The following is a 27796-nucleotide window of genomic DNA, read 5'->3' as shown; positions in this document are numbered from 1 at the left end:
GGAAGGCAAGTCAAATGTAAATTAGTGCTTAATAACAATACCATTTTTTGCATGCTTTCCCCAGTACTATTATTTGCTGACAAGTACACACTCAATTGCATATTAAATACATGTAAGCATGCAGACAAACTGAAGCTGATATATTTCCAACACCTTTTCCTTTTGCTGTTTAAGCCCAGTATATAAAGGTTAAAGCCATCGGTTCTCCTTCTAATATCTCAACCCAGCTGATGAAAGATGAATCTTGATTAAGCTGTTTGAAAGGACTTTCAGCATTTTTCCAATCACTTTTCACAGCTTGGGGATTTTAAAAAACAGATTTTAGTCTTGTTTTCGTAAAAACTCAGTCCCTTCTTTCAATTATTCTGCACACGTATCTAATAGGTTCTATTGCTGAATTCAGTGTTTCTGACAGCACGGCATCAGCCAGCGTTCATGTAAGCCTTATGGCTACTACCCATGAACTTCTAGTTTGTACATTAGCTCCTGAGAAGCCTCTGCTTACTTATCCGCATCGCTTATTCAGGCAGATTCACAGGAGCCCGAGGAAACACTTCTCTTCGTTACCCGCGTTTGGAGGGACCAGAGACAAGCGACTTGCGGAGATGCTGACAGTCTCGCGCTTCCCTCCGCCCAGCCCTGCGCAAACCTCCCGGCCCAGCGCGGCAGTCGGCCGACGGCTGCCCTCTTGCCAGGCCGGGGCCTCCCACCTCCTCAGCACGGTGGCCGGAGGGAGGGTGCGAATCACAGAACCGTGAAGGCTGGAAAAGACCTCTGAGATCGCCAAGTCCAACCGTTGAGCCAACACCACCACGCCGAGCAAAGGATTGTTCTGGAACGCTGCGTTGTTACCACACCATGGCGTTTTTCGAAGGGGCATCTCGCCGGTAACGGCAGCGCGGCACAGACCAGGGGCTAACAGGGGAAGGGCACCGGTGAGGCCCCGCGGAGGGGAGCGATCCGTGAGGAGAAGGCGCTGCCGCCCCGGGCCATGTAAAACGTGAGATAAAGCCCTTCTCCCTCGGCGCTCCCGCCCGTGTAAAACGTGAGGTAAAGCCCCGCTCCCTCGGCGTCCCCGCCCGTGTAAAACGTGAGGTAAAGCCCCGCTCCCTCGGCGCTCCCGCCCTTGTAAAACATGAGGTAAAGCCCTTCTCCCTCGGCGCTCCCGCCCCGGGCCGTGTAAAACGTGAGGTAAAGCCCCGCTCCCTCGGCGCTCCCCCGCCGTGGCCGACCCCCGCCCCGCTCCGCCGTGCGCGGCAGAGCCGGCCCCGCTCCCCTCAGCCTCCCGCGGCATTGTGGGGGCTGTAGGCGGCCGCCGCTGCCGCCCGCGCCGCCGCTGCCCGCCGGGGCCGGGGCGGGACTGCAGCTCCCGGCGGCCGCGGGGCGGCGGAGCCCCGGCCCAGCCCGGCCCTGCGGGGCGGGGAGGAGCCGCGGGAGGCCGAGTCGGGCCGTCGGCCCGGCGGGGAAGGGTCTGGCTGCGGCGGCGGCCAATGCGAAACTGGCTGGTGCTGCTGTGCCCGTGTGCGGTCGGGGTCGCGCTGCACCTCTGGCTGCTGCTCGGCGGCCCCGGGAGGCACCCGGCAGGTAGGGAGCGGGCGGGCGGCGCGGGCACCCCGGCGGGCACGGCCCCCCCCCCCCCCCCCCCCGCAGCAGCCCTGCTGAGGAGAGGCCGAGGGCCGCGGGGCTGAGGGAAGGAGGGTGCCGGGGAGCCCGGGGAAGGGAGGGAGGGCTGTGGCCTTTCCGCGGCGGCTCCGGCGTCTCTGTGGCGGTGGGCAGCGCGGCTGCCGGGCCCGGGGGGGGTCCGGGAGCGGCGCCGATGCTGCGGTTTAGACGGCCGTTACCGCCCGCCGTCGCCTGACGGGGCCCGCCGAGGGTCCCCGAGGGGCGCAGCCGCGGGTGCCCCCGGGGAGGGAGCTCCCACCCGTTTCGCTTGCGTCGCGCCGGTCCCGGGATCAGCGCTGGGCACCGCGCCGGGTCCGTGAAACCGCCGCGGCGCTCGGAGCTGCTCGTGGGGCCGGGTCTGAGCCGGCACGAGTGGAGCCGGACTCCCGAGGGCTCCGCGCTCCTCGGGGAGAGGAGCTGTGGGGTTTTAGGCCAGGTGTAAACAAGCGTCCCTCCGAACAGAAACTTTTGTCAGCTGCCCGTAGCTGCATTAAAAAATCACAGAATCACAGACTGGTCGGGGTTGGAAGGGACCTCCATGGGTCATCTAGTCCAACCCCCCTGCCGAAGCAGGGTCACCTACAGCAGGCTGCACAGGACCTTGTCCAGCCAGGTCTTGAATATCTCCAGAGAAGGAGAATCCACAACCTCCCTGGGCAGCCTGTTCCAGGGCTCCATCACCCTCAGAGTGAAGAAGTTCTTCCTCATGTTCAGTTGGAACTTCCTCTGCTTCAGTGTGTGCCCGTTGCCCCTTGTCCTGTCGCTGGGCACCACTGGAAAGAGTCTGGCCCCGTCCTCCTGACACCAACCCTTGAGATATTTATAGGCATTTATAAGGTCCCCTCGCAGCCTTCTCCTTTCCACAAGCCCAGTTCCCTCAGCCTTTCCTCGTAGGAGAGACACTCCAGGTCCCCTCATCATCCTCGTAGCCCAAAATACTCTACAGAACATCTGAAAAAAAATATAGGGAAAAAAATGTGTTTTTTCATCTTGAGATCCGCTTAGCGACCAGCTCGCCTGTTCGCTAACGGAGCCGCGCATCATGACCGGCACGGGTTCCCCGTGCGAGGGAATGGCAGCCTGCCGTTCTCCGGCGGTGAGGAATGGTGGAGGTGTGAAGGGGGCGATGCGGGCGCGCAGGGCGGTGCGAGGGCCATGGCGGTGCCGCTGTGTCGGCCGTGGTCCCGCTGGCGCTGGGAAGGAGCGGGAGCTCGCGCTGTTCGCCTGACGCGCCTTCGAATCTGTCTGGCGGGTGTTGTTCCTCCTCGCTCGCGGCCCCGCTTTCGTGGCTTCGGCGCGCGGAGCTGGGCTTGGAAGTGGCGGTGTGGAATCTCACGGTGGCCTTGCCTGCAGTAACGTGTTTCCTCTAACGAACACTCCTAAAGAAAATCCAGAAGTTTCTCAGTCAGGGAGGGAGGGAAGCAGCTTTGCTCTTTGTCAAATGACTGTTACAAGCAGTTATTACTGAGTTTGCATTTGTTACTGTGAAACTGTGTTGCGTTGGATAATGTTAGGATAGCTAGTTTTTTAAAAAGCTGCTTTTTTCATGCTGAAAGAGTAAGTTTTGTTTGTGCAAGGGTTATTTAGTTGTAACTATTAAGTAATGTATTCACACTGAGGAGAGAAAAACAGATGCCTGTTGCAAAAAGCGAAGTTCCATCATCGGTAGGAGAGTGCTTAATACGGTGCATGTGCTGTCTCTCATAGAATCACAGAACCATAGAATGGTTTGGGTTGGAAGGGTCCTTCAGAGGCCATCCAGCCCAACCCCCCTGCAGTGAGCAGGGACATCTTCACCTGGGTCAGGTTGCTCAGAGCCCCGTCCAACCGGGCCTGGAATGTTTCCAAGGATGGGGCATCCACCAGCACTCTGGGCAATCTGTTCCAGGGTTTCACCACCCTCACTGTAAAAAATTTCTTCCTTATATCCAGTCTAACTCTACCCTCCCTTAGTTTACTCCTTGACCTGTCACAACAAGATTGTCCCCATCTTGTCTACAGGCCCCCTTTCATAACTGAAAGGCCGCAATAAGGTCTCCCCGCAGCCTTCTCTTCCCCAGGCTGAACAGCCCCAGCTCTCCCAGCCTTTCCTCCCAGCAGAGGGGTTCCAGCCCTCGGGTCATTGCTGGGGCCTCCTCCAGCCCTTCTCCAACAGCTCCAGCTCTGTCCTGTGCTGAGGGCTCCAGAGCTGGACGCAGGACTCGTGATCCTTGCATGATAATTTAAGGAAAAGGCTGCCTCTTAGCCTTCAAAGTACCACAAAATGCACAAGCTGTAGATATGGCTGCCTTGGCAGAGGAAAGAAGGATGAGCTAAGGGACCACTTCTATCTCTGATGTCTTCTGTGTTACTTTTTTTTATTATTCAAGAGTGTTTTATGAACATTAATGAGTTCATATACAAGGATAACAAATGTCTCTGTTTCTTAAAATGCTTCTTGAATCTGAAACTATTTAAGAGGATCTGGTACTGCCTGATAAAGCCAGTCTTTTTTCATTTGATACAGAGTAATCCTTTTGTTTTTTCGGTTCTTGCTTACTGCTTACTTGCTTACTGCTCCAGCTGCTCTTTATTGCCTACTACCTGGAACCACTGATATGAATCAAAATTAAATCTGATCATGGGACAGTGTTTTACAATAGCTGTGACATAAGAAGGCATTATTTGCTGTTCTCTGGTGTTTCTGTGTAGCATCTATGTGTCTCAACAGTTGTGTAGTGTCTCAACAGTTGCAAAATTAGCTACTGGTGGAGGTCAAAGGCAGGGTGAACAGCAGTTCTGTTTTTTGAGAACTTTAATTCCCCTCTCAATACTCATCGCACACGCACACAAATGGAAATTTGTTTAAAAAAGTTGATAACCTGTATTAGAGATTATTTACCTTGACAGCACTGATTTGCTAACATGAGACTGGAACAGACATCTCTGGCCATCAGTTCTGCTTACTTATTCTAATAAGCAGCTCTTGATCTCTGTATTAAAATGACAGCTGGGCAGCCTACTTCTATCTGGGGAAGGGCTGGGATGGGCTTTCGTTTGTTCGCTTGGGTTCCTGGCAGTCTTGGGAAGAGGCTGTTCCAGAAGCTGGTTGTCCTGTGTAGAAACTTTTCCTCATTTCTGGCCTAAGCTTACTTGCAACTGGTTTATGCCCTTCTGTTCTTAAGCCTTTCAGTTGAAAGGGTCTTTCCCTCCTTCAAGTAAACCTCCATCGTGTAACCATAGAGATCAAAGGTATCTGGTTTAGACTTTTTTCTTAAGCTGAGTAATTCAGGTACTTCTAATTGCTACTGGAAAAACAGGCTTCCCCTTTCTGGAAAGCAGTGTATTGTTGTTGCCTGTAGGTCAGATGGTTTTAAATGTAAACGGTGTTCCAGTCTTCACTGATTCCATCTCCTTCTGTTCCTCTATGGGAAGTACCTCCTTTAATGGAACCTTCTTCTTAACTCGCCCGTGTGAAAGACCTGCAGCCTGCCTGCCTGCTTTGGCCCTCCACTGTGTCTCTCCCTGCGCAGTATTCTGGCTTTCTCTGTGTTCATCATCACTTTCACCTTGGTGTCACAGAAGGTAGAGCACACTTCTTGTAAGCAGTACTCATTAGCTGGAAAAAAAGAAATAGGGTTGGTTCCGAGACCAAAGGTGCTGGCCTGTGCTTCGGTCTCCTGACTTTGTTGGCTCCCTGCTTTCTTGCTGTTTGTCGGTTAAGGGGGCTTTAATTCACATTTCTGAGCAAGACTTGTGCAAGAACTTGCTTTTAGGTTTAATTAAAGTCCTTATCTAACTGGTTACAAACAAGTGCTACCCAAAGGAAGTTTGTGGGTAGGAAGTTTTGGTTATTTTTTGTAAAAATCTTAGATAAAAGCTAATTATAAAATGACCTCAGAAACTTGAGAAAGAACAGACAGACCTGCTTTTAGCACTCCAGGTGGATTCATTGCTAACTGTGTGTTTTAACTGATGGCACAAGTCTTACTGAGTAGGAAATTACTCATTGCAGGGCTTCAGTTACAGTGCCTAATCAGAAAGCCCCGCACATTCAATGTAATATGCTACTTCTCTGCTGATGCTAATGCCCTTTAAGATGTTATTCCTGTTACATTTCTGGGGGAGTGTGGCAGCTAAGAACTGGCCCTTTTAGTTTTGTCAGTCAATCTTTTACTAGTGAATAATTATGCGACGATTTAAAACCCACCATACACTAGCAACTGCTCGAATGCCGTCTGTTGTCCCGTGGATCAGCACGTACTTCCTCGGGCACTGGCCTGGCAGAGCCGTGCGCAGGTTGTTTGGGCTGGCGCTTGGTGATCCGCTTTGCCCCCCTTCACGGACTAGCCTGTGTACTGGGCAAAAGAGGGAAAAGGAGGGAGAGCTTAACCCTCTTTTGGCTGCTCAGTACTGAAATAACAAAATGTAGAAACAAACTGAGGTTGGAGTGATGCCATACTCTGTAAGGAGAACTTCTGCCAAAGTATGGTGCTTTCTTAAGAAAAGATGTTGTCTGAGATCTGTTAAGCCTGTCTGTCAGGGAGTAGTATGCTTGGTCATAAAGTTATTTCATCTTCTGTAGGCGTGTGAGGAGTGATAGGTTGATGGCCTTGGAAATGGAAACCTTCCATCAACAGGTCAGGTTTGGCACTGGCGGTAGCTCTGCAGTTCTGCCTGAAATGCCGGCTGTTCCCCAGCCTTGGTCTGTGAGATCTTACTGTAAAGTTGTTTGCTGGGGATGGGCCATCCCCAACAAAACCAAACCCCTCACCTTTGGTGGGCGTGAAATAATTGACATAGAATCCACAATGAAGCTGACAGTGTTTTCCAACTGAATTGTTTCTCTTTTTTTAGAGTTTGCAGTTTTTCTGTGGTCTGATGCCTGAGGTGTGGCAAACGACTAACGAGCAGCATTGGAGTTGTGGTTTTGTTGTTTGTCTTCGGAGCAGGGGCGGAGGGTACCAGTTCTGCCAGAGCCAGAGAGCAAGACCTGTGGCTGGAGGGAGCTCTTCACCAGTTCTCTTCTCCATTGCCTGCTGAGTAGAACAGGCAGCAGGCTTTTGCTCCGCGGCGTCAGGGACTGGTAGCCACTTTTCAAAGGGTAAAGGTGCTGTGCTTCCCCTGTGCTTCCCCTTCTGCCCCCCAAAAAAGGCATCAGCTTCAGTGTTGCAAAAAGGATTTGCTTTATTCCTTTCGTGTCTGTGCTTCTGAGGCTTCGGCCGTTGTTCCCAGATTTGTCTGGAAGCGTGCAAGTGCTGTATCACTAATGATGCTTAGAGCACCATCATCCCACCAGTATTACTCCTGTCGCTTTGCAGCTCAGAAGGACCCTGCTGCCCTGTTTCTTGAAGGGAAAGCTGCTGGGGGGGGGGGGGGGGGGAAAGATAAATCTGCCTACAGAGATTTTCCTCTTTGAATCTGTAAAGCATGTTTAAAAGCTTGTGTAAAGGCTTGTCTGTCTCAAGGAGTACTGTGCTCCTGTAGAAACCAGGGGTATACGTCTTGGTGATTTTTAGCTCTGGTTTAAAGTAGGTAATGCAGTGGGGTCATGTAGCTCTGCTTGCAGAGAAACCTCTCATGCAGATGAGCTATAGGAGATTACTTGAAGTGGGGAAGATTAGAGAGGGGGAAAGAGCTGCTTTTGCTCTTTGGTTTGTTCTTTTCCTGCTTGTGTCAGCATTCTGTGGATACAAACCTTCTTTATATTCAGTTAATTCCTTCCTCCGTGTTTGTTTGGATCTTTCACAAAGCAGCACAGAAGAAAGAGAAAGGCATTTAAAAGCAGGAATATGGTTGCAAAGTCACAAGAACAGGCAGAGATAACAACCTGGAATGTGTGGGGTATTTTAAGGGGGGGGGGGGAGATGATGTTCCTTTTTAGTTTTATCTTATGAAGTGAGTTAATTGTGAATATCCTTACTAACGTCTGCCTGGGCTACTTAGTTCCATCCACTGATGTTTAAAAACAAAAAAAAACAAAAGTAGCTGCATGGATAGCAGAAGCTGCAAAGCCCACCCTTCAGTGGAACTCACTCACCCTGGCGGTGGCCGGTGGAGGTTCTCTGGTGCCGGGTAGCACAGATAAGCCGACCCCGCTGTGTTTCGCAGTGTGGGCATTAGCAAGGAGCCTTTTCTCTGTCCGGTTCCGTGAAATATGGAAACTTCAGTCCCCCCAGCACTTTGGGGACTGCACACCATGTCAAACTTGACCTAAAATGCCTGGCAAATTTAGTAGTTGGTAGGGGACTCATCAATAGAGATGTGTGCAGCGCGATCATATTTACCTTGTTTATTGACAAAAATCAAGGTAAATGATCTCTCAATCTTTTCATCTCCTTATAATGACAGTAAATATAATTAACAGCTGAACTTGACATTTTCCTGGAGAATCAGTCTCACAGGAAGGAGAGATGCATGTTAATCTTTGTAGTCTGGGATTCTGAAAAACTTCAAGAGCTACTGACAGCTGCTGAGGTGGTTAAAATGTTAAAATCTGAGCGGGGCCGGCAGGCTGCCTGTCAGCAGCGACCTCTGTCCGTGACCAGTTCAGCAGAGCTGCTCACCTCGGTATCTTTAGCCTTGTCTTCTGGGGGCACAGCCCTGTGCTCTCTGTATGCCCTCGGTTGCCTCTCCCTGCGTCTCTCCCTGACTTTCACTGGTTGGTAATTCTCAGCCGAGCTTCACAGACTGGTGGAGGTCCCGAACACCAGCATTTTCACCAAGCTTCGTGAAAATTGGTGACTAAGAATCCTGCGAAACCTTACTGCAGCTCATATTGAGGTGAAAAACTGTCCTAACAGAAATACATGTATGGTCAGACATCAGAGAATCATGGAATCATAAAATGGTTTGGGTTGGTAGGGACCTTAGAGATCATCTGGTTCCAACCCCCCTGCCATGAGCAGGGACATCTCCCACTAGACCAGGCTGCTCAGAGCTCCATCCAGCCTGCCTTTGAACACTGCCAGGGAGGGGGCAGCCACAACTTCTCTGGACAACCTGTGCCAGTGTTTGACCACCCTCATGGGGAAGAATTATGTGGGCGCCTGTCCTTACAAATACCCCAGTCCGGGAAAGCTTCAGTGAGAGCTTGTTATTAACCGTGACACAGGGCGGTGGCAGGCTGGACTTCCTTCGTCTTGGAGCTGACAGAAGTACTCCTGACAGTTGTACAGAATTAAATGGATCTCAGCAGCTGAGAGAGGGCTGCTCCCTTTCATGTTTTCATAGCTTTTGCTGTGGGTTAACAGTCTCAAGCAAAAGAGCAAAGCGAAAGCAATTTAGTTCCTAGGGCTAGAGGAGCGTTGGGTGGGCCATGCACGTTTGGCTACTTCTTACGTTCCACCGAGAGTTCTTGGGCTGCGTGGTGTAACTGTGACGCAGCTCTGAGACAGTAAGGATTCAAAAGCAGTGCAACTCGTTGTAGGGTGGCCTTTGAATTGGAAAGGCTTCCTCTCCTCCTGCATCCCTTCAGTTAGCAACACTTCGAGGGTGTATGGTGGAGTGTGGTGTGCAGCCTTCCCCGCCCCCCAACTTTACAGTGTTTTCCTTGTCTTTGTAATTCAAAAATTTAAAGGCTTAATTATCTTGCAAAACCAGCGCAAGGTAAGAGCAATATAGTATGTATTTTTAAGCCTATTACCAAGACTTAAAATTTCAGCCTAAGAATGCACAAAAACAGAACATAGGATAAATAAGTTTGGTCCCCAATGACAAGTATGGATTGCTTGTAGAAATACTGTGTTATTGTTGACTTGGAGGTCAGCAACGTGTTCTCTTAACTTCTGCTCCATCAGAGTATATACATGCGTGTGTCCGAATTATTGTTGTAAATGAATAATAGCCTTAGTCTTTTTTTTTTCCTTGTGCCTCTGACATTATCTCCCCTTTTTTAAACAGTGCTAGTTCAGAGAGGTGTATGAATCTCTTTTCCTGAAAGTTTAGCAAATGTTTTTTCCATCGCAATTAGAAACCCTAGCTAACAAGCAGAGAGCTTATTCATTAGGTTTTTCTGAAAGTAACTTTTTTTTCCATTTGCAGTGGTTTTAAAAGTAAAATGGCATAACCCTTGGGACAGAGAAGACAAACTTCTGAAGATAGACTGCTGTAATTCTACCTTACTAAGCCTGAAGATGCCTGAAACAAGGAAGAGCTGTCTGTTCTAAAAGCAGTAGGATATGATTCTGAAGCATCTGTTACATTAACGTTGTTCCCACATGAATGGTTCATAAGGAAAAACTTCACTCATTTTAAAATATGAACTAATTAAAAGTATGTGTATTTGATTTGAGTAGCTTATTTTTAGTTGGGTTTTTTTTTTTAATTGCTTTGATCCAATTCTGAGTCAAGTCACCCCATAGACTTCTGCACTTAGTTTTATTTTTCTGTAATTTTGGTTTAATGAAATGGTTCTGCTTCTAGTAAAAGTGATACCTTAAAAACCAAATCTGTGTAAACAATACCTCACTTTCAGCCTACAAATACCTGAGCCCTCCTGTGAGGTTTATATCGGAAGGCTTGTGGTTAAGGCTGCAGAGGCTGTTTAAATAAGAAGAGGAGCCAGGAAAGAAAAGGGATGTGTGCGAGAGAATTATGAGGCTGTGGAGGAATTTACTGTAATGTTGTAGTCTTACGAACGCGTGGCTGTTTCGTGTTGCTCTGCTGTTGTGGAGACCTGGCAGGCCTTGGGTATGTAACGGCCTCTGAAGACGTACAGAGCCTCTGGATAGTTGGTATTTACCAGCAGAAAGGAAGACTAAAATTGTGTTCGGATTGAGCAGTGTGCTTGATTTACAAGTTTCTTCAGATGTTATATAGGGGAGTAGGTTTGTATTTAGCTCTGTCAGCAAACAAATCATATTCCTGAACTTTGCCACCAATTCAGTGTCTGGTTGTTAGAGATGTGACAGTTGACTTCAGTGGAAAGCTGAGGGATGGATCTAGCGGCTCGCAGCTTGGGTTTTTATGTTGTTCTGAGCATAAGTTGATGTAAACTTTCTTAATAGGTTAATGTTCGGCTTAAGTTATGGAGGTGTGGTAGATACACCAGAAGGCTGTGCTGCCATTCAGCGTGACCTGGATAGGCTGGAAAGCTGGGCAGAGAGGAACCTGATGAGGTTCAACAAGGGCAAGTGCAGGGTCCTGCACCTGGGGAGGAACAACCTCATGCACCAGTACAGGCTTGGGGTGGACCTGCTGGAGAGCAGCTCTGCGGAGAGGGACCTGGGTGTCCTAGTGGACGACAGGTTAACCATGAGCCAGCAGTGTGCCCTGGCTGCCAAGAAAGCCAATGGGATCCTGGGGTGCATCAAGAAGAGTGTGGCCAGCAGGACGAGGGAGGTTCTCCTTCCCCTCTACACTGCCCTGGTGAGGCCTCATCTGGAGTACTGTGTCCAGTTCTGGGCTCCCCAGTTCAAGAAAGATGAAGAGCTACTGGAGGGAGTCCAGCGGAGGGCTACGAGGATGGTGAGGGGACTGGAGCATCTCCCCTACGAGGAGAGGTTGAGGGAGCTGGGCTTGTTCAGCCTGAAGAAGAGAAGGCTGCGAGGGGACCTTAGAAATGCCTACAAATATCTGAAGGGTGGGTGTCAGGAGGATGGGGCCAAGCTCTTTTCGGTGGTGCCCAGTGACAGGACAAGGGGCAATGGGCACAAACTGAGGCACAGGAAGTTCCGTCTGAACATGAGGAGGAACTTCTTCTCTCTGAGGGTGATGGAGCCCTGGACCAGGCTGCCCAGGGAGGTTGTGGAGTCTCCTTCTCTGGAGATATTCAAGACCCGCCTGGACAAGGTCCTGTGCAGCCTGCTGTAGGTGACCCTGCTTCGGCAGGGGGGTTGGACTAGATGACCCACAGAGGTCCCTTCCAACCCCTACTATTCTGTGATTCTGTGATTCTGTGATTCTGTGATTTAAATAATTGTGGAACTTAACTTTTTTTTTGAAAACCAGTGTTTGCATGCCTTAAACTAAAATACTTAGCGGGAAATAGACTGGGAAAGGTTTGTCTGTGGACGCATCACTCTGTGGTTTCCCTGCTCTTGTACTGTTGTGAGAATCGATTGCAGAGCACTGTTCTGTTTGGCTTTGGGACTAGGGAGTCAGGTGCAAGCCATTATCAATAGCCCCTGAAGCAAAAAAACCCAAATGTTCTGAAATCTCTTGACATTGATTCAGCAGAGAGTGAGGCCAAGGCCTCTCCGCTGTGTCCCGCACGCTGGAGATGGAATACCAGGCTAGATGGATGTCTGGTGTGATTTGGCACGGCAGTGCTCGTGGTGGGTGCTGTGAGGTCCTCAGTTAGTGAGCAGTTGCAACAAGACCCATCTATCTGCTCAGGGCGGAGAAAGGGGATGCTGGTGCAGAGGGTAGAATCTGGATTATAAGTCAGCTCTTGCTAGTGGGAGTACACAATACACACTTGGAGATATTTTTGGTCTCTTTAACGTTAGGTTTAAAAAAATCTTGTTGATGCTGTATGCAGTAGTTTAGAGGGCCCTCACATTTACATTTGTTTTCTCTGTCGGCAGCCTAATGGAAAAAAACCAAAACAAAACAGTGAGATGAGAGGAAAACAATCCTTTGCTAAAGCTAAATATAAATATCTCCTAACTCTAGATTGTCTGATAAATCAAACTATGCACATTCATTTTAGCTACTTGCCTGACTGTTTGGAGGCTCAGTCAGAGCTGCTCAGGTCTCTATCTGGCCATAATGTTGCTTGAAATCGAGTCCAACTTTCACTATCTCTAAATTAGAACAGCACGAGCTAAATCGTGGGTTACAGGTGTTGGCGGTGACATCAAGGTATGAAGAAAGCCGGAGCACTCTCCCGCGCAGGGCTGTGACACCCTCTGTGAAGGCAGGGTGCCGTTCAGAGGGTTGGAAGCGATACGCCGGGACCTGCTAGTAGGCACGGTGGTGATGGGTTGACAGTTGGACTTGATCATCTTAGAGGTCTCTTCCAACCTTAGTGATTCTGTGAAATGGTGAGGCAGAAGAGTGGTCCAGCAGTTTTAAAAAGAAGGGGGGAAATGGGCATACTTCTGAATCTGACAGGCCTTGTTTAAATCATTTTTTTTTTCTAGGTAGGATAATGGTGAATTCTAATAATGAAGGCCTGGTACCGGATGACAAGCCCCCCAGCTTTGGGATAAATCGTGCTGGAGGAGGTATCCGTGAGCAAGCAGAAGGCTCAGACTGCCTCGAGACTTTTGCAGAGGGAACAGTGGGACCTTGTGTCTTGCCCATGAGATTTCTGATGGCTGATAGAGAGAAGCCCAACAACAGCATGTTCTCAGGGGGCAGTTTGCTCTTAAGACAAGTAGGCAAATATTTAAAGAATGGAAGATGCTTTCAGTCAAAACCACGGCTTGTGTTCTGGTCTGCTCTGTGAGTCAGTTTGTTAGTTTTGTTACTTGCAGTGACTTGCTTAGCTCATCACAGTGAAGTTTTCCTCGATTGCTGGTGAAGGTTTTGATGTGTTGAAAATGTTCCCCTGATTCTGAACTGAGAATGTGATAGTAATTCTACTTCTCGTTCCTAGGGTTTCAGGTTCCCAGTACTCTTGCTTTTGAGGTGCATTACAGAATCACAGAATAGTAGGGGTTGGAAGGGACCTCTGTGGGTCATCTAGTCCAACCCTCCTGCCGAAGCAGGGTCACCTACAGCAAGCTGCACCTAGAGTACTGTGTCCAGTTCTGGGCTCCCCAGTTCAAGAAAGATGAAGAGCTACTGGAGAGAGTCCAGCGGAGGGCTACGAGGATGGTGAGGGGACTGGAGCATCTCCCCTACGAGGAGAGGTTGAGGGAACTGGGCTTGTTCAGCCTGAAGAAGAGAAGGCTGTGAGGGGACCTTATAAATGCTTACAAATATCTGAAGGGTGGGTGTCAGGAGGATGGGGCCAAGCTCTTTTCAGTGGTGCCCAGTGACAGGACAAGGGGCAATGGGCACAAACTGAGGCACAGGAAGTTCCGTCTGAACATGAGGAAGAACTTCTTCCCTCTGAGGGTGACGGAGCCCTGGACCAGGCTGCCCAGGGAGGTTGTGGAGTCTCCTTCTCTAGAGATATTCAAGACCCGCCTGGACAAGGTCCTGTGCAGCTTGTGGTAATACATAGAATCATAGGTTGGAAAAGACCTCTAAGATCATCAGGTCCAACCATCCAACAGCACCATTCCTACTAAACCATATCTCGAAGTGCCACATCTACACGTTTTTAAACCCCTCCAGGGATGGGGACTCCACCACCTCCCTGGGCAGCCTGTTCCAATGCCTGACCACCAAATCTTTGTCACTTTGTATTTCTAGGTCCACTGGCCTTCTTTCCGCAGTGGAAGCTGAAGCACTACGATGTTGTTGTAGGTGTTTTGTCAGCTCGACACAATCATGAACTGCGCAGTGTTATAAGGAACACTTGGTTCAAGCACCTGAAACAACACCCTGCACTGAGCCAACGGTAATACCTAGCGTTTTGTGATTTCGGGCTTTGTGAGGGAGGGGCAGGGAAAGACTATAATGCTTAAATATCTTGATTTAATCCGGGTTTTTTTTGGTTATTTTTTGAAAGGCTTTCCTTTTTTTGCTTTATTTGTGAGCATCCTGTACTCTGATAATTTTTTTATATCTGCTTAATTTTTTTATATCTACATATTAGTAATATGTAAGAATATTGCTTGTTCTGGACTGGAACTATTTTTTATGCAAGGAATAAAATGTAATTGTTCACTGCTGTTTGTTTGCTTTTGCAATTAGTTGCCACTGTTCATTAGTGATGTATAAGACTTTCCCTTTTTTGTGTTGCAACGTACACTTTGTACAGTATGCAACCTGAAGTGCTGAGTAACCCAGGATACCTGGAAGCAGGCAGGATCACATTTGGCAAGAGAGCCACAAAAACCTCTTACAACAGCCTCAGCTGTGAAGTCCAGGTTTATCTCCCGCTGCACCAGGCACACCAAACTGCTGCAGCCTGCGTGGCCAGCAGAACCCTTCCTGATGGCTTGCAGAGACCCGGCAGCCTGCCGACACCGCTGCTGTTGCTGAGAGAGTTCTGCCGCAGTTCACCCCTGCCAACGCTGTCCTCGTGACAGGCCTCGCGTCTCGGTGCCCGCCTGGCGCTGAAAGCCCCTTACCATCCACGAATTTGGTGTCAACGTGTGGTTTGGGGTGAAGCACAGCTCCTTCAGTCGTGTAAAAATGTGACCTTTCGGAGCTTTGATGGAGTTCCGGGAGGATGTTGAGCTGCTAGGTGAAAGCGTGGGCTGCGGTGGATCCTCTCGCTCTTCGTACTGCTTGTTGTCTCCTGGCTGTAGCACAACCGTGATTGGGGCTGGAAAGAGCAACCTTTTGTTTTGCTACCACCTGAAGTTGAGACTTTTCAATGTAATGGATAGTCTGGAGTCCTTGTTCCTCTTTTGATGCTATGTGTCTTTTATTATTTTTTTAATTGCCTTTTGAATGCAGACTATTCAAACAATCTTGAATTAATAACAAAGCCAGGCAGGGAAAGGCAGGGCTTCAGGATCCTTCAGTGTTGCCTTAGGTTTATTTCTGTTTAGTGTGCTGGCTGGCTTGAATCCCATTCCTAGCTGCCAGTCTTCCTGTGCCTTCATGATGAAATGTAAAAGGCTAATGTGGGTTTGGAATTGAGCCCCTGTGAGGGGATTGACGTGGTTGCTCTACATAGAGACCCTCATTGCTGATTTTTAAGGAGTTCAAAATCTTGGTCCTGTGAAAGACAGGCCATTGTGATGAAATAAGTTTATTTTAGGTGGAGGGAGGAGGGAAGAGAACTGGTGTTAATAAAACCAAATTATTTTAGTGTCCTTGTGAAGTTTATAATAGGTGCGCATGGTTGTGCTGTGCCTGTGGAGGACAGAGAAGACCCTTACTCCTGCAAACTTCTGAACATCAGTAACCCAGGTATAGAAATTATCTTTTAAAACTTCTCTGATCTGAACTAGAACTAATCATCTTTCATTATGAAAGTAGTTTGGGTTGCTGAACTGAGACAGCCAGTCTTGAAAATAAATGCTGCCTAGAACTGTCTTAACAGTCCCATAACTTTCCTTTTAAGTACCACGTGCAGGCGAGAAAGTGAGAGATCTTTGTGGATGTAAGGGGAGGCCATTGACTTCTGATGGATTTGTGTTTCCTTGCCTTGGGGTACAGTCTTGCCCATATAACATACGTTTTTACTTGATCCCTGTGTAAAATGAAGTTGGGGAGAGCTGGAATGACCCGGTCCAGTGTCATATGTGAAGACATATAAGCAAAGTGCCAGAGTCTTGAGTGCCAGGAGGACTTCTGTGGTGACAAAGTGATTTCTAAGCAAGTCTGGCTGGTAGATTTTTTCAGATTCCACCTTAGAGAGGGAACGATAAAGAAATGTACCATGGGGAAAAAATGAAATGCTGCCATATAAAAATTTCTAACTAAAATTGTAAATCCTTCCTGTCACCTATTTTTTTTTTTCCTATTTATTTTTTCTTCTTTAGTAGCAAGTTAACTAAGGACTGCATGGCACTTAAGCCATGATTCTCAATTAAATGAAACTTCTGTTCCTTTCTTTTTGAATGGCAACATCCACTGCTTAACCAGTCTCCCACGAATAAATGGTACCTCAGGGCTTAGGGAGGAGACAATGCCACAAAGCAGGCAGCTGAATTAAGTGGAGGTGGATGGCATTTTGATACATGAATAATTATTTTAATATGCTAATATACAGATATTCATGCAATCAAATAGCATTTTTGTCTTCACTCTGTGGATTTATTGTGTTTCTAATCTTCTCTCTGTGGGTACGTAGGCATTGACCTGCAATGCTGGTAGCTGGCAGATTGCTGCATCACTCTGAGCTTCTCCTTGCTGCAGTCTGCTGCCAGTTGTATTTTCTTCTTCTCCAGTGTTCCGTTATCCTTGTGCATTTGTGAGCCGTGCTAATTAATCAGAATGCTTTGCATGTATCTAATGAACTTTGTGTGTATCCAGTTCAAGAACTATGAAGTCTTCTCACATGACCTCTGCCTTTTCTTCTTCATGCAGTTTTGAATCAGGAAATTGAAGCATTCGGTCTCCCTGAGGATGTACCTTCTGTGCTATCCGAAGACAGAATTGTCAGTGTGAACTTCCGTGTACTTTACCCCATTGTCATTACCAGCCTTGGGGTATTTTACGAGGCTGATGGGGTGGGATTCCAGAGGAACATCACTGTAAAACTCTACCAGGCAGAACATGAGGTAGACTATTGAAGTTATCTTTTGAAAGTGGACTAAATCATATTGTCTGTTTATTGTGGATGAAGTTCTTATAGAAAGCGACATGCTGTGTTGATGATTTAGGAGTACTTAATTGTCAAGCATATGAATTATATTTTTCTTCTGTTGCATTGTGAATTCTTATTTCACAGATATCTAGACACACATATACGCAGCAAAAAACTGAAAAGATGAAATTCACAGCGTTAGGAGTTAAATGCCCTTTTGAAAGAGCGCTTATGTTTAATTCCAAGACACAATGTTGATTGCATTTGCAGTTCTAAAGTATTGACAGGTATTAAGGAATAACAAAGAAACTGCTGAGTTATTTAAAACACCTGTGCAGAAAGACACATCTGGTGCCTTCAAGCAGAGGGGTGCAGGACAGCTGTAAGTTTTTCTTATTTGTCTTCTGGCAAGACATTTTGAGATTTCTAGAAACTGTTATCATTTACAGGTATTATTTACAGGTCATAATCAAACTTCACTGATAATTTCCCCCCACTCCCAAGCTGTTATGGGTTTGGTAGAATAGCTTAGTACTAACCTGGATGGAGAAAATCACTGAGCATGATTGTTGCATTTGGTATATTGCATTTATCTCTACCAATAACTTGATAGGCCAATTTCAAGATTTCTGGCTATGCTACAGTAGAAAGAATTTTAAATTTAAGCTAATAATTTAAAAGTATGTCTTTTATGATGAATTTCCAAGGAGTTGGGTTTATGATAGAAAAAAAAAAGTGTACTGTAATTGGGTTTATGTTGGCTAAATGGTAGAATTCTAAATGTTGAGAGCCTTATAACTTGATCTGCATTAGCTTTTTCCTTCCAGTGAAGGAGAAAAATGAGTATCATGGGAGTGCTTAGGGACTGTTTTCTGAAGATTGCGAGTCTGGCAATGCAGCATCTTTGTCGTTTGTTGTTCTCTAAGAGCTGTTTGGTGGCCTACGTGATATAGTAGCAATTAAGTTTTAGGGGTCAGCATCCTCTGTTGCAATTAATATTAGCCAGGTAGTTAAACAGAAGATAGAAAATCTGTAGACTGGGAGATGAGTGTGAGCCTTCCAGATGATGTGCTCTGTTGGCTGGGTTCCAGCTGAACTCGCACTCTTGTTCCATTGTGGCTTGCTTCCACCGTGTCGATCCAGCACTTGAAATCTGTGGAGTCTGTGAGACCACTGCAAGAATAAAACTTTCACTAAGTTTTATACAATCAGTAAGCCTCTTTCTGTTGTAACTAACCGAGATGGTCAAGATGTACATAATCTCACAGCACTTTTAATGAGTGGTTGGTTTGTTTGTTTGTTTTCTGTGTTCGCAGGAGGCTCTCTTCAGCGCTCGCTTTAGCCCACCAAGCTGTGGGGTGCAAGTGAACAGGTTGTGGTACAAGCCCGTGGAGCAGTTCATTTTGCCGGAGGTATGTGCTGTGCTGGAGCTGCCTGCAGTTCTTTGAAGTCAGTCGGAGAGACTGACTGAGAAAAGTGGCCTTTGCTTGAGGCAGAAGAGGGCGAGTTAAAAGCTCTAGTTGAGGGGGATACGCTGAAATCCAGAATTTCTTTTTCACCATTATCAACAGTAGTTACAAAGCAAAAATACAAATTGATTGAAAAATTACATTGGCAAATAGTAGCAATTTCAGAAACCTTTTCAGTTTCTGAGTGAAAATTGTACCTGCTTCGTTGTTGTGGGAGAGTTTACCGGAAAATGGGACGCTTCTTTCTCCCTCCTGTTTTTTTAAGTCTTGTTTTCAGGTACACAAGATCGGGAGGGGAGGATGGCACAGGTTCCTAGGGAAAAGAGGTTTCTGCTTCTGATGTCTTAGACATAACAGCAAGATATTGTGTGTTACATGCGCAACGACAGTATTAGTTGAATAGTTGTCATCAGGAAGCGCTTACTTGAGGGCTGCTGAAATTTTGCTTATTCCTTTTCTGGCAGCACCAGTGAGGAAATGTTTATTCATTGAACCGTGCAAGGAAACAAGAGTCAAAACCTCAGGAAGATCTGTAGCAGAGTCTGTCTGTGATATACTGGATGGAGCAGGTGGTGCACAGAAGACTGACATTTGGGGTTTGGAAACCTGTCACCATCCTGTGACTGAAGTGGGTTTTTTCTTTGGTGGTTTGCTGTTTGTTTTTTGTTTTTTTAAGTGAGTGCCCCGCAGAAATTTGGGAAGAGGCTGCTTTTTGGGCAGTAATGAAAGTGTTAGTGTTCTTGCTTGTCCTGAGATACCGTTAGCTAAGCTAACGAGGCAGGGTCTGAAGTCTTTTTTGTTTTTTGGGGGGTTTTTTTGTTTTGGATTTTTTTTTAACCCTCTTTGGGACTGGAGATGCTGTCCAAGAGTAGGGTTTTGGTGTAGGAGTGTAGAACCTACTTGTGGCTGCTTAGGAAGGATGGTGATTAAACACAGAAGGAAGAAAATATAGGTAGGAAAAAAAACTTGTTAGAGTGAAGGTTTAGTGAACACAGGTTGACTCAGAGTGAGAACTGGAGTTCAGCAGACCCTCTCCGGTCCAAGGAATGGTTCCCGGTGGACCAGTGATCTCTCACTAGGTATGTCAGCTGCCATTTTAGGCTGTTTCCCTTCATTTAAGTATTCTCCTGTACGACTGGATCCTTGCTGCTGTTTGTGTAAGTTGCCTTTTGATCTTGGTTGTTTCGTTATGCAAGAAATGAAGAGTTTCATGAAAGAATGGAGCAAGAGAAGACTGAAGGGGGAGGGCAGGACATTTGGGGCCAGTTTAACCCCTGATTTATTCCTCTGGCTCTGTAAGAATTAATCCATTTGGAAACCTGCTCCTTTTAAAGGGGAATCTGCAGCTGAGTAATAGGTTTATCATCTTAAACAGTTTTTACTGAACACTATGCAAGTTTGTTTTGCTGGCAGGAGAGCTTTCAGGTGAGCAGACCTCTTGCAGTGTTTTGTGTATATGTTTTGACAATCTAATTTGATACAATTTAAAAAAAAATATTGGTTACCCAGTAATTTGGTAGTGTAACTTGTAAGTCTTTTCCTGGTAAGATTTTGTTCCGAGACCTTAATATTTAAGGCAGTTGTAATTCTGTTATAAATGACTGCATTTTTCCCGAAAGGCAGATGGGAAGTATTTCATTTAGAAAGGGGATAATAGTATTCATATATTTCTTTGTGTGGGCTTCCTGAATCTGATACGTGCCATGTGCTGAATGCTTGCAGGATAACATGTTGTTTCTAATGTAGATTAATAGGGCTTACGCACAGCATGTAGTCTCCTGTGATACTTAAGATGCTGCACCGTACGAGATGATTCAGAGGAGATAGAAGGCCCACGTGCTCCTGTCTACTTGTTTGAGAGCAGTAAATTTAGTGAACTGTTTAATTGTCACAAGGTGGTTTCTGAGACAGTATCTGTTCTCTGCCTTTCCACCTTCAAGAAGTAATGGATTGTACAGAGTGCTGAAGAGCTTCGTTCATCTTCCAGCTGAAGCGCTGCTCTTTCTGCTCGTCGTGGGGAAAGGCAGGGAAAGGTGGCATTAGAACAAGCATCTGGCAGGCCAGATTGTCAAAGACAGAATCGATCATTCAGCTTTGGAACGACTGGAAGCGCAGAAGAGCAGAACCGCTAGCAGAAGACTAAAGCTCGCGCAGGGGCTCTTACAGCCGAGTCTTGGCAATGTGCTTATTTTAACAGAAAGCCGCGGGCCGCTTGCATGGAAATGGTACTGTGCATACTCTGTCTTACTAATGGGAGAAACAGAAAGCACGGTGCTGTTTAACGTTAGGAGAGGAGCTTGGCAGGGCTGCATTGTGTCAGTACACCTGTTCGGTATTCACTGTAAATGCCACTGCGCTCTGGCAGCAACAAGGCTGGAATTTAGATGGGGAAAAACAGATGATGTCGTCTCAGGTGTGCCACTAATGTTTTGCTTCAAGCACTTTGAGACCTCGGCTTTCATTAAGCAGCTTAGAGTAAGAATAGCTGAAGGCTGAAGTCTTTAGGAAATTTGCTTACAAGTCTCTCAACCTGGAAAATAATGATGGTTTGCAGCCTTAGAACACCTTGCACTGAGCTTCACTGATAATAACTGATTAAGACTCTTGGTACATGTTTGAAGTTGATATCAGCAACAGTGGTGAGGATTTTAATGTTTCTGGTTGCTGAGGAGTGAAAGGATTCTTAGGCGCACGAAACAACTGACCAAAGGCCTTGTCTGTAAACAAGGCACAGGAGGGGGCTCAGAGCCCAGTCTCTACAGCAAAAAACACTGGAAAGGGAGATGACAACCTCCGCAAACAGAGCAACTGAGCATGTGGGTTTTGCTGTGTGGGGCGTTCAGGGCTCCTGCTGCTGAAAAAAGTCTGAGTAGTGGTCTGTTTCTTCGATAACTGACAGGTAATTAAACAAACAAGGGAGAGGTATTGGGTGTGCAAGTCAGGCTTGAATCAACACTGACTAGCTCCGTTGTTAAACTATAAAGCTGGCATTATAAATAATAGATGGGAGACTTGTGAAATACACAGCTGTCATTAAATACCAAGGCTGCTGCAGATGTTAAGACCTCCTGCTAGAGGAAAGCAAAGAACTGAGCTGAACTCTAAGCTAGGCCTGATGGTGCGGCAGTAACTGGGGAGTTCCTGAAGGAGGTTTCTGGAGTACAAGGAAGCTGAAATGGGGCAGAGCTGAGAGGTTACTACAAGTAAACAGACTTTCTACAACAACAGAGATGCATCTGCAAATAGTTGCAACAAGTTGGTTCTCGGTTCCAAGGACCACACTAGCTACCAGTGTTTTTCCTGTGAAATTGGGAGAAACAAAAATGGAATGTGCTCATCTAGCAGTCAGGAGTATAACAGCCCTACAACTACTCTCTACTACCTTGTCATAGGGGTGAAATTGCTTTGAAAAAAATTAAAAATACAATGCCACCAGTACTTTTACCTGTACGACATACCACTTGTCCCTTTGCCAGTTCTCAGGGGTCTTCGGGAAGGTCTTACATAAAATGGCTGAGAGTTGGACTGTTAGGTGAATTAGTTTCCAGCTGAGATGAAATGCCTTTAAATGCAAGAATTCACACACACACACACAAACCATGGAGTGACATAACTTAAATTGGCAGTTAAAACCAGAATATTTTTAAGATATTCACTTGTCTTTTTTAATTCCTTTCCTTACCTGCCCAGATGTGAGGTCAGAGTTCTGTGACTCTCCTACAGTAGCTTGCGAGAGCTTTGCCAGGGTAGAGGTGGCCATATTTTCCTTTGAGTTTTGCTGAAGTCAGGATCGAGTCTCTGATCTCTGGTTTTGGCAGATAACTAAAAAGCAGCACTTATTTCCAAGTCTGTTTTAAAGTATTCTCTTTGTAATGCAGGATTTTATAGTTGGCTTTTAAAAATTCACTTCATGTCACCTTTAAATGCCATCTTAACGATGTTACAAAGCCAAAGCCTTTTAGACTTGACTTCTGTTAGAAGCTGAATGTTCCTAGTATAGAGATTCAAGATTAGCCTTAAAAGCATGATCACATGTTACTGAGTTTCGCAGATGTATTTCTTTTATGTGTAACTTATTTTTATTGAAGTGTAGGTAAAACATCTGTGTTGTGCATTCAAGCTATATGTTGCATGAGGTTGGCTATTTTAAAATAAAAAACCCCAAACTGTTTGATTTTCATCCTTTGAAGTCTTTGAATATCTGCATAACAGTGTTTTGCTCTCTTCCCAGAGTTTTGAAGGTACCATTGTGTGGGAAAGCCAGGATCTTCAGGGCCTTGTGTCCAGAAACCTTCATACTGTGATGGTGAATGATGGAGGGGGTGTTTTCAGAGTCATTACAGTGAGTCACCTCACCTGCCCTTCCACCACGTTGCTGTTTTTCCTAGAAGTTTTGGGTGTTTAGCATTTTGCCTTCCTGTGTTTCTCTGTAAATCGTTAACTCAGTTGGGCTTCTCCTGTTGTCTCAGAGGGGAAGTTCGCCTTGCCTGGGAAAAGGACAAGGTCATGCAAAAAAATGTTGCCAGTGAGTGGCATTTTCTTGTATTTTGAAGGGAGTGAAGTTCACCTCTTGTCTTTGTCAGGTGTGAAGCAGTGTCAGTGTATCAGAGACGGCAAAATGTGGGTCTTCAGTTGTGTGCTAAAATCCCAATCGATGGGATTAAGCCTGTTTTTTGCTTTTTGGCAGTGTGTTGCTTTTTCTGTCAAAACATTGCTGCTTAAACATGATGTGCTGTTGTATGTTAGCCAGAATAACTTTACGTTTGCTCGCAACTTCAAAACTAGTTCTGTAAAAATTTCAGTGGCACCACTAATTTTAGGTGAAACCTCAAAAAATACCAGTAAACTTTACAGTTAAAAGTTTTCGTCTTTCATTATTCAGGTACCTAAACCAGAAGAGCTTTAAATTAATTTCATTCTCAGTTGCCACAAAACTTCACACCTTAAAAATCACAGGGAAAAACGCATCAGTAAGAAGAGATGAACTGATTTGTTTCTTTCCATTAATCTGTCTCTGGCAGGCAGGGGAAGGGTCACTGCCACACGAACTCACAGAAGGTGTGGAGGGCATAGCAGGTGGTTTTATCTACACTATTCAAGGTAAGTCTGCAAAGCGCAGCCTCACATATGATGTTGTGGTAAAACAGGAACTTTAAATAACATTTCTGAAGTAAAATTCATGCTATCTCTATGAACTTGGTCAAGTGAGTTTTGTTTTAGTAGAAACAATTAATTTCTTTCTGGTTTTTTATGCCTAATGTCAATGTCCTGATACGGTTTCTTTGCTTGCTCTTTGTCAGCCACTCTAATTGACTTGCATGTCTTTGTATTAACAGAAACACCATTTTTAGCTAGAATTTCTTCTCTGTCCTGTTTCTTGTTACCCAGACCGAAGTTAAAAAATGTTGTGCATGTGGGCCTCAAGAAATCTTTCCCTGATGATTTTCACATTTTTTCCAGCCCTGCTACTTTTAGAAGTACTGGGTCATCATATTTAACTACTGACACAGTGACTACCTAGCATAGCCTGCTTTTCCACCTCTGTTTTTGCTGGTTGACACCTATTCAGCAGGGTGTTCGCAGACCCTATAGCAGTCCTGTCCAATGCCTAAGAAGTTGGCCATATAGCACTAGAGTTGATGTATTCTTATCAGTCCACCATAGTCAACGTACGGAGTGACTTTCAGAGCGCTGTTCCTGCGTGTTTGTGTTTTTTGGGCCTGGCAGATATAAACTGGGCAGTGCTCTTGTCTTCTCACCTGTGTAGAAGCCTAAGCAGAGGTGTGCTAAAGCCCTTCTGTCCTGTTTGTCAAAAAGTTCTTCAGTACCACAAACTCTCTCCTTACCAAGAAGTTCAGTACTATTGCAGTCAGTTATGTGATGAAATTCAGCAGGGACTACTTATGCTACATCAAAGCAATGCCAGTCTGATTATATTTAGGATTTTTTGTTTGTTTTGGAGTTTATTTTTTAGTGCTAGATATGCATGCTTAGGAGTAACTGATGTAACAGTTGCCTTTTTACTCTATCGGTAAGAGTAATAGTGAAGTCCTGGACAGCTCTTTATATTAAAGAACCTTAAAAAGTTGAATCCTTTTATTACTGAAAAGGAAGAGAATGCTTTTTTACTTTAAACTTGGTGTAATCTGTATCAGACCTTATGCAAAAATGTATTTCTTTGTTGTTATGCAATGTTTAACGTTTCATAGAAAATTTTAAATTAATTGTAGGATTTTCGTAACTCCATTGTTGAACACTTCTTCAGATTCATTTTGTCAGTATGTCGTGTATGATCCGAGAGAAACATGTGAATTCCTATGTAGGTGTGCATCTTTGTTTAATGATGGGTGCTGCTTCTTTCAGAAGGTGATGCTCTTTTAAAAAGCCTCCATACTCGCCCAGAAAGGTTTACAAGTCACATAAAAAATCTTGAAAAAGAAGACGCTTTACTGAAGGAAGAAAGCAGTACCTATGATGATATTGTTTTTGTAGATGTTATTGACACTTACAGAAATGTTCCCGCCAAGCTGCTGAACTTCTACCGATGGTAAGTGGAAAAGAAAGTATTCTCTCATAGGAATGTTGCTGTTTGTAGTGCAGGGTGATCCAGCATGTTACGTTCTCTGTATGAAATACATACCTGACATGATTTACTTCATGGAGCTGTATTTCTCTCTCACAATTTTGGGGGCATGTAGTGAATAAAATGACAGGATCTGTCTGTCTCAAATGCTGACCCTTGGTGCCTCAAGTAAGCACGAGCTGACAAGACAGGCTTCTGCTCTAAGGGTCCAGGTGTGAAAATCTTTCTTTTAACACGCTTCTGACTGAAAACTAGCAACTTTAGTCTTTTGAAGGGTGACTTTTGGCCTGCTTGTACACTTAATGTTTCAGTTTGAGGCCATTGTCCTGTCGCTGGGCACCACGGAAAAAAGCCTGGCTCCGTCTCTCTACACCTCCGGGTACTGATACACATTGATGGGCTCCCCCCCCGGAGCCGCCCCTGCTCCAGGCTCAGCAGTCCCAGCTCCCTCAGCCTTTCCTCACAGGAGGGGTGCTCCAGGCCCCTCCTCATCTTGGTGGCCCTTTGCTGGACTCGCTCCATCCAGTATGCGCGTGTCCCGCTGGTACTGGGGAGCCCGAGGCTGCGCGCTGTACTCCAGCTGTGGCCTCGCCAGGGCTGGGTGGAGGGGAAGGGTGGGATGCTGGTGTACGGGGGGGACGGAAGGCTGAGAGGGAGACTTTTCACAGTGTGTTACATTGTCTGTGGGGAATCTAATAAGTTATTACCTCTGATTTGCAATTCTTTCCATTGCTCTGAGACAACTGTTTCAATTAATTGACGTTGCTGCGGCATAAGGAATATAGCTGACAGTTTCAGTTGCTTGCAAGATTATGCACTTATTTAACAAATTTCATGGTTATGAATGTAGCTGAAAAGCTGAACCATGCTTTTGGTTTTGAAAAGGGAGTTTAAATGTCAAGACTTAGATCTTTGTGTTCATTTCTTACAAGTTAGCAAATTTTTCAAGATTTAGCTATAAAAGGCTTAAGAAAAATGCCTTTCTTGTTAAATTACCCTTAAAGCCAGTGTTTGTTAATTGACTAAGGAATAATCCCTAGAATCTTAAGCTGCTTTGGTTATTTTACAAGTGACAGATACTCAGCTATTTCAGCCAGTTAAAGATTACTGTTTTCATATCTGAAGGGTGCTTTACTGAGGACGAGTAAGTACCAAGTGGTTTTCACAGATGTTTCTTAGAGCCTGCTAGGGCTGTACTGCCCTTGAACTGGCTGTCTCACCCTGAAGGGCAGTACTGACATGTAGCCGCCGGCTTTTAGAGGCTGTGCTGCCATCGTCAGCAGGGGTTCAGATCCTTCCGAGGTCAACACCGTTTAAGATGGATTCATTAGTAAATCCACCATCTGTCCTGGAGAACAAAACTTCCAGTTGGTTTTCAGCTCATACACAAATCCACGCTGTAGGATTGTAGGATGCAGCCGTGTCTCCCTTCTGTAGGGCAAGCAGTCGGCCTTGGGCAACAGGGAAAACAGTTAAAAGTCAAGGGTAGGACAGATGTTCCTTCCCTCTTCCTCCCCCTCTGCTTCCCAGCAAACCCTTGCGGAGTGTTCTGTTGTGTAACTGTCATTTGTGGGCTGCAGCTCGGCGTCTCGTAACTCTTCTCTTTGGCTACAGGACAGTTGAATCAACGAGTTTCGAGCTGTTGCTGAAGACAGATGATGACTGTTACATTGATTTGGAGGCTGTTTTTAACAGGATAATGCAGAAAAAATTGGACAGGCCAAACATTTGGTGGGGAAAGTGAGTTATTTTTTTGTAACTTGTCTTTAAGAGATACCATGTCTTTAGTGAACGGTGTACTGCTCTGTTTTCATGCGGGTTCCCCTTTTCTGCCTCTGGAAGGCAGTTATAAAAAGCAGGACTTTTGTACGTGTAGAACTTTGAATCCCAGAACACAGAAATCGATCCTTTACAATAGCTCTTCAGAGTGTGCCTTTACGACGAGGTGAACTTGCTGAATATCTTTGCTAGTTTTAAAACGTGTTGTGTCTGTCTTTGTCGTGGTGTTTAAGTAAATAGAAGTATTCTAGCAGTAAAGTTAAAAAGTTAAAAGTACATACCAGAATTGCAAACGTTATTTTTCTTAAGTCACTGTGATTTTTCTGGTGGGCTTGAGGAAAGAGTTGGCCAAACCAGCATCTTTTCTGTAACTCTGTGGAGAACTTTGTGTAGGGGTGACATCTTCAAGTGTGAATTCGCCAGCAATCACAGTCTTCAGGTAAGGCAAGTGTGAGATGTAGCGAACAACGCTGAAATCACTATAGAAGTATGAAATGATGAGCAGAGCAGCTGCCACTCAGTCTGGAGGGGGTTGCACCCTTCCTGCTGTGCCTCACTGGAGTGGAAGGTACTGAGTCTGAAGTGAATTCAGGCATCAGATGTGACTTTTAGCTGCTCGGTGCTTTAACATGTCAGCTTCAGCTGTGAACACGTGGAGTCTGGTAACAGATCTGCCACGCAGCTGTAATTCCTCCCTTACGGGGCTGTTGGCTGAGGTGACAGTGTTAGTAGCTCACTACAGCTTTTAGCTGCTCCTGACTGGATTCAGCAACACTCGAACCTGTTTGCAAAAAGGGGGAGAATCTGCTGTGTTGACACAGTTATGCCACTTAGCTGCGAGCGCCTGAAGTAGCTGTAAGGCGCGAGGAGCACCGGCCTGCTCCAGAGCAGGGAGCCCGACGCAGCAGCCTGACCGCGTCCGTAGTGCTGCACGGCGCGGCGGCGACAGTGTGTTAAAGCTTGCCACGCCACGCTGCCCGGGGATGGGAGGCTGTGCAGGCAGAGCGCTGCTGGCCTTCTGCAGGCCTCCACCTGGAGAAGAGTCGCACTTTCAGTCGT

The 27796-nt window shown here is 46.1% G+C and overlaps 1 protein-coding gene across 1 annotated transcript in view; it reads left to right on the top strand.

The window, feature by feature from the left end:
- Positions 1-1418: 1418 nt before the first annotated feature.
- The window catches only part of B3GALNT2 (beta-1,3-N-acetylgalactosaminyltransferase 2), a 30145-nt gene continuing 3767 nt past the window's right edge, over positions 1419-27796 (top strand). The window contains exons 1-9 of the mRNA XM_075412358.1: positions 1419-1584; positions 13951-14098; positions 15464-15564; positions 16687-16880; positions 18223-18318; positions 22607-22717; positions 23397-23475; positions 24739-24922; positions 26573-26698. Coding sequence (XP_075268473.1) covers positions 1491-1584; positions 13951-14098; positions 15464-15564; positions 16687-16880; positions 18223-18318; positions 22607-22717; positions 23397-23475; positions 24739-24922; positions 26573-26698 — 1133 coding nt within the window. The 5' untranslated portion in view covers positions 1419-1490. The remainder of the gene's footprint in view (positions 1585-13950; positions 14099-15463; positions 15565-16686; positions 16881-18222; positions 18319-22606; positions 22718-23396; positions 23476-24738; positions 24923-26572; positions 26699-27796) is intronic.

This window comes from Opisthocomus hoazin, chromosome 2 (assembly GCF_030867145.1).
Source record: "Opisthocomus hoazin isolate bOpiHoa1 chromosome 2, bOpiHoa1.hap1, whole genome shotgun sequence".
NCBI lineage: Eukaryota > Metazoa > Chordata > Aves > Opisthocomiformes > Opisthocomidae > Opisthocomus > Opisthocomus hoazin.
Note: the sequence above shows the minus strand (reverse complement) of the source record. Positions and strands in the feature narration are given on the sequence as shown.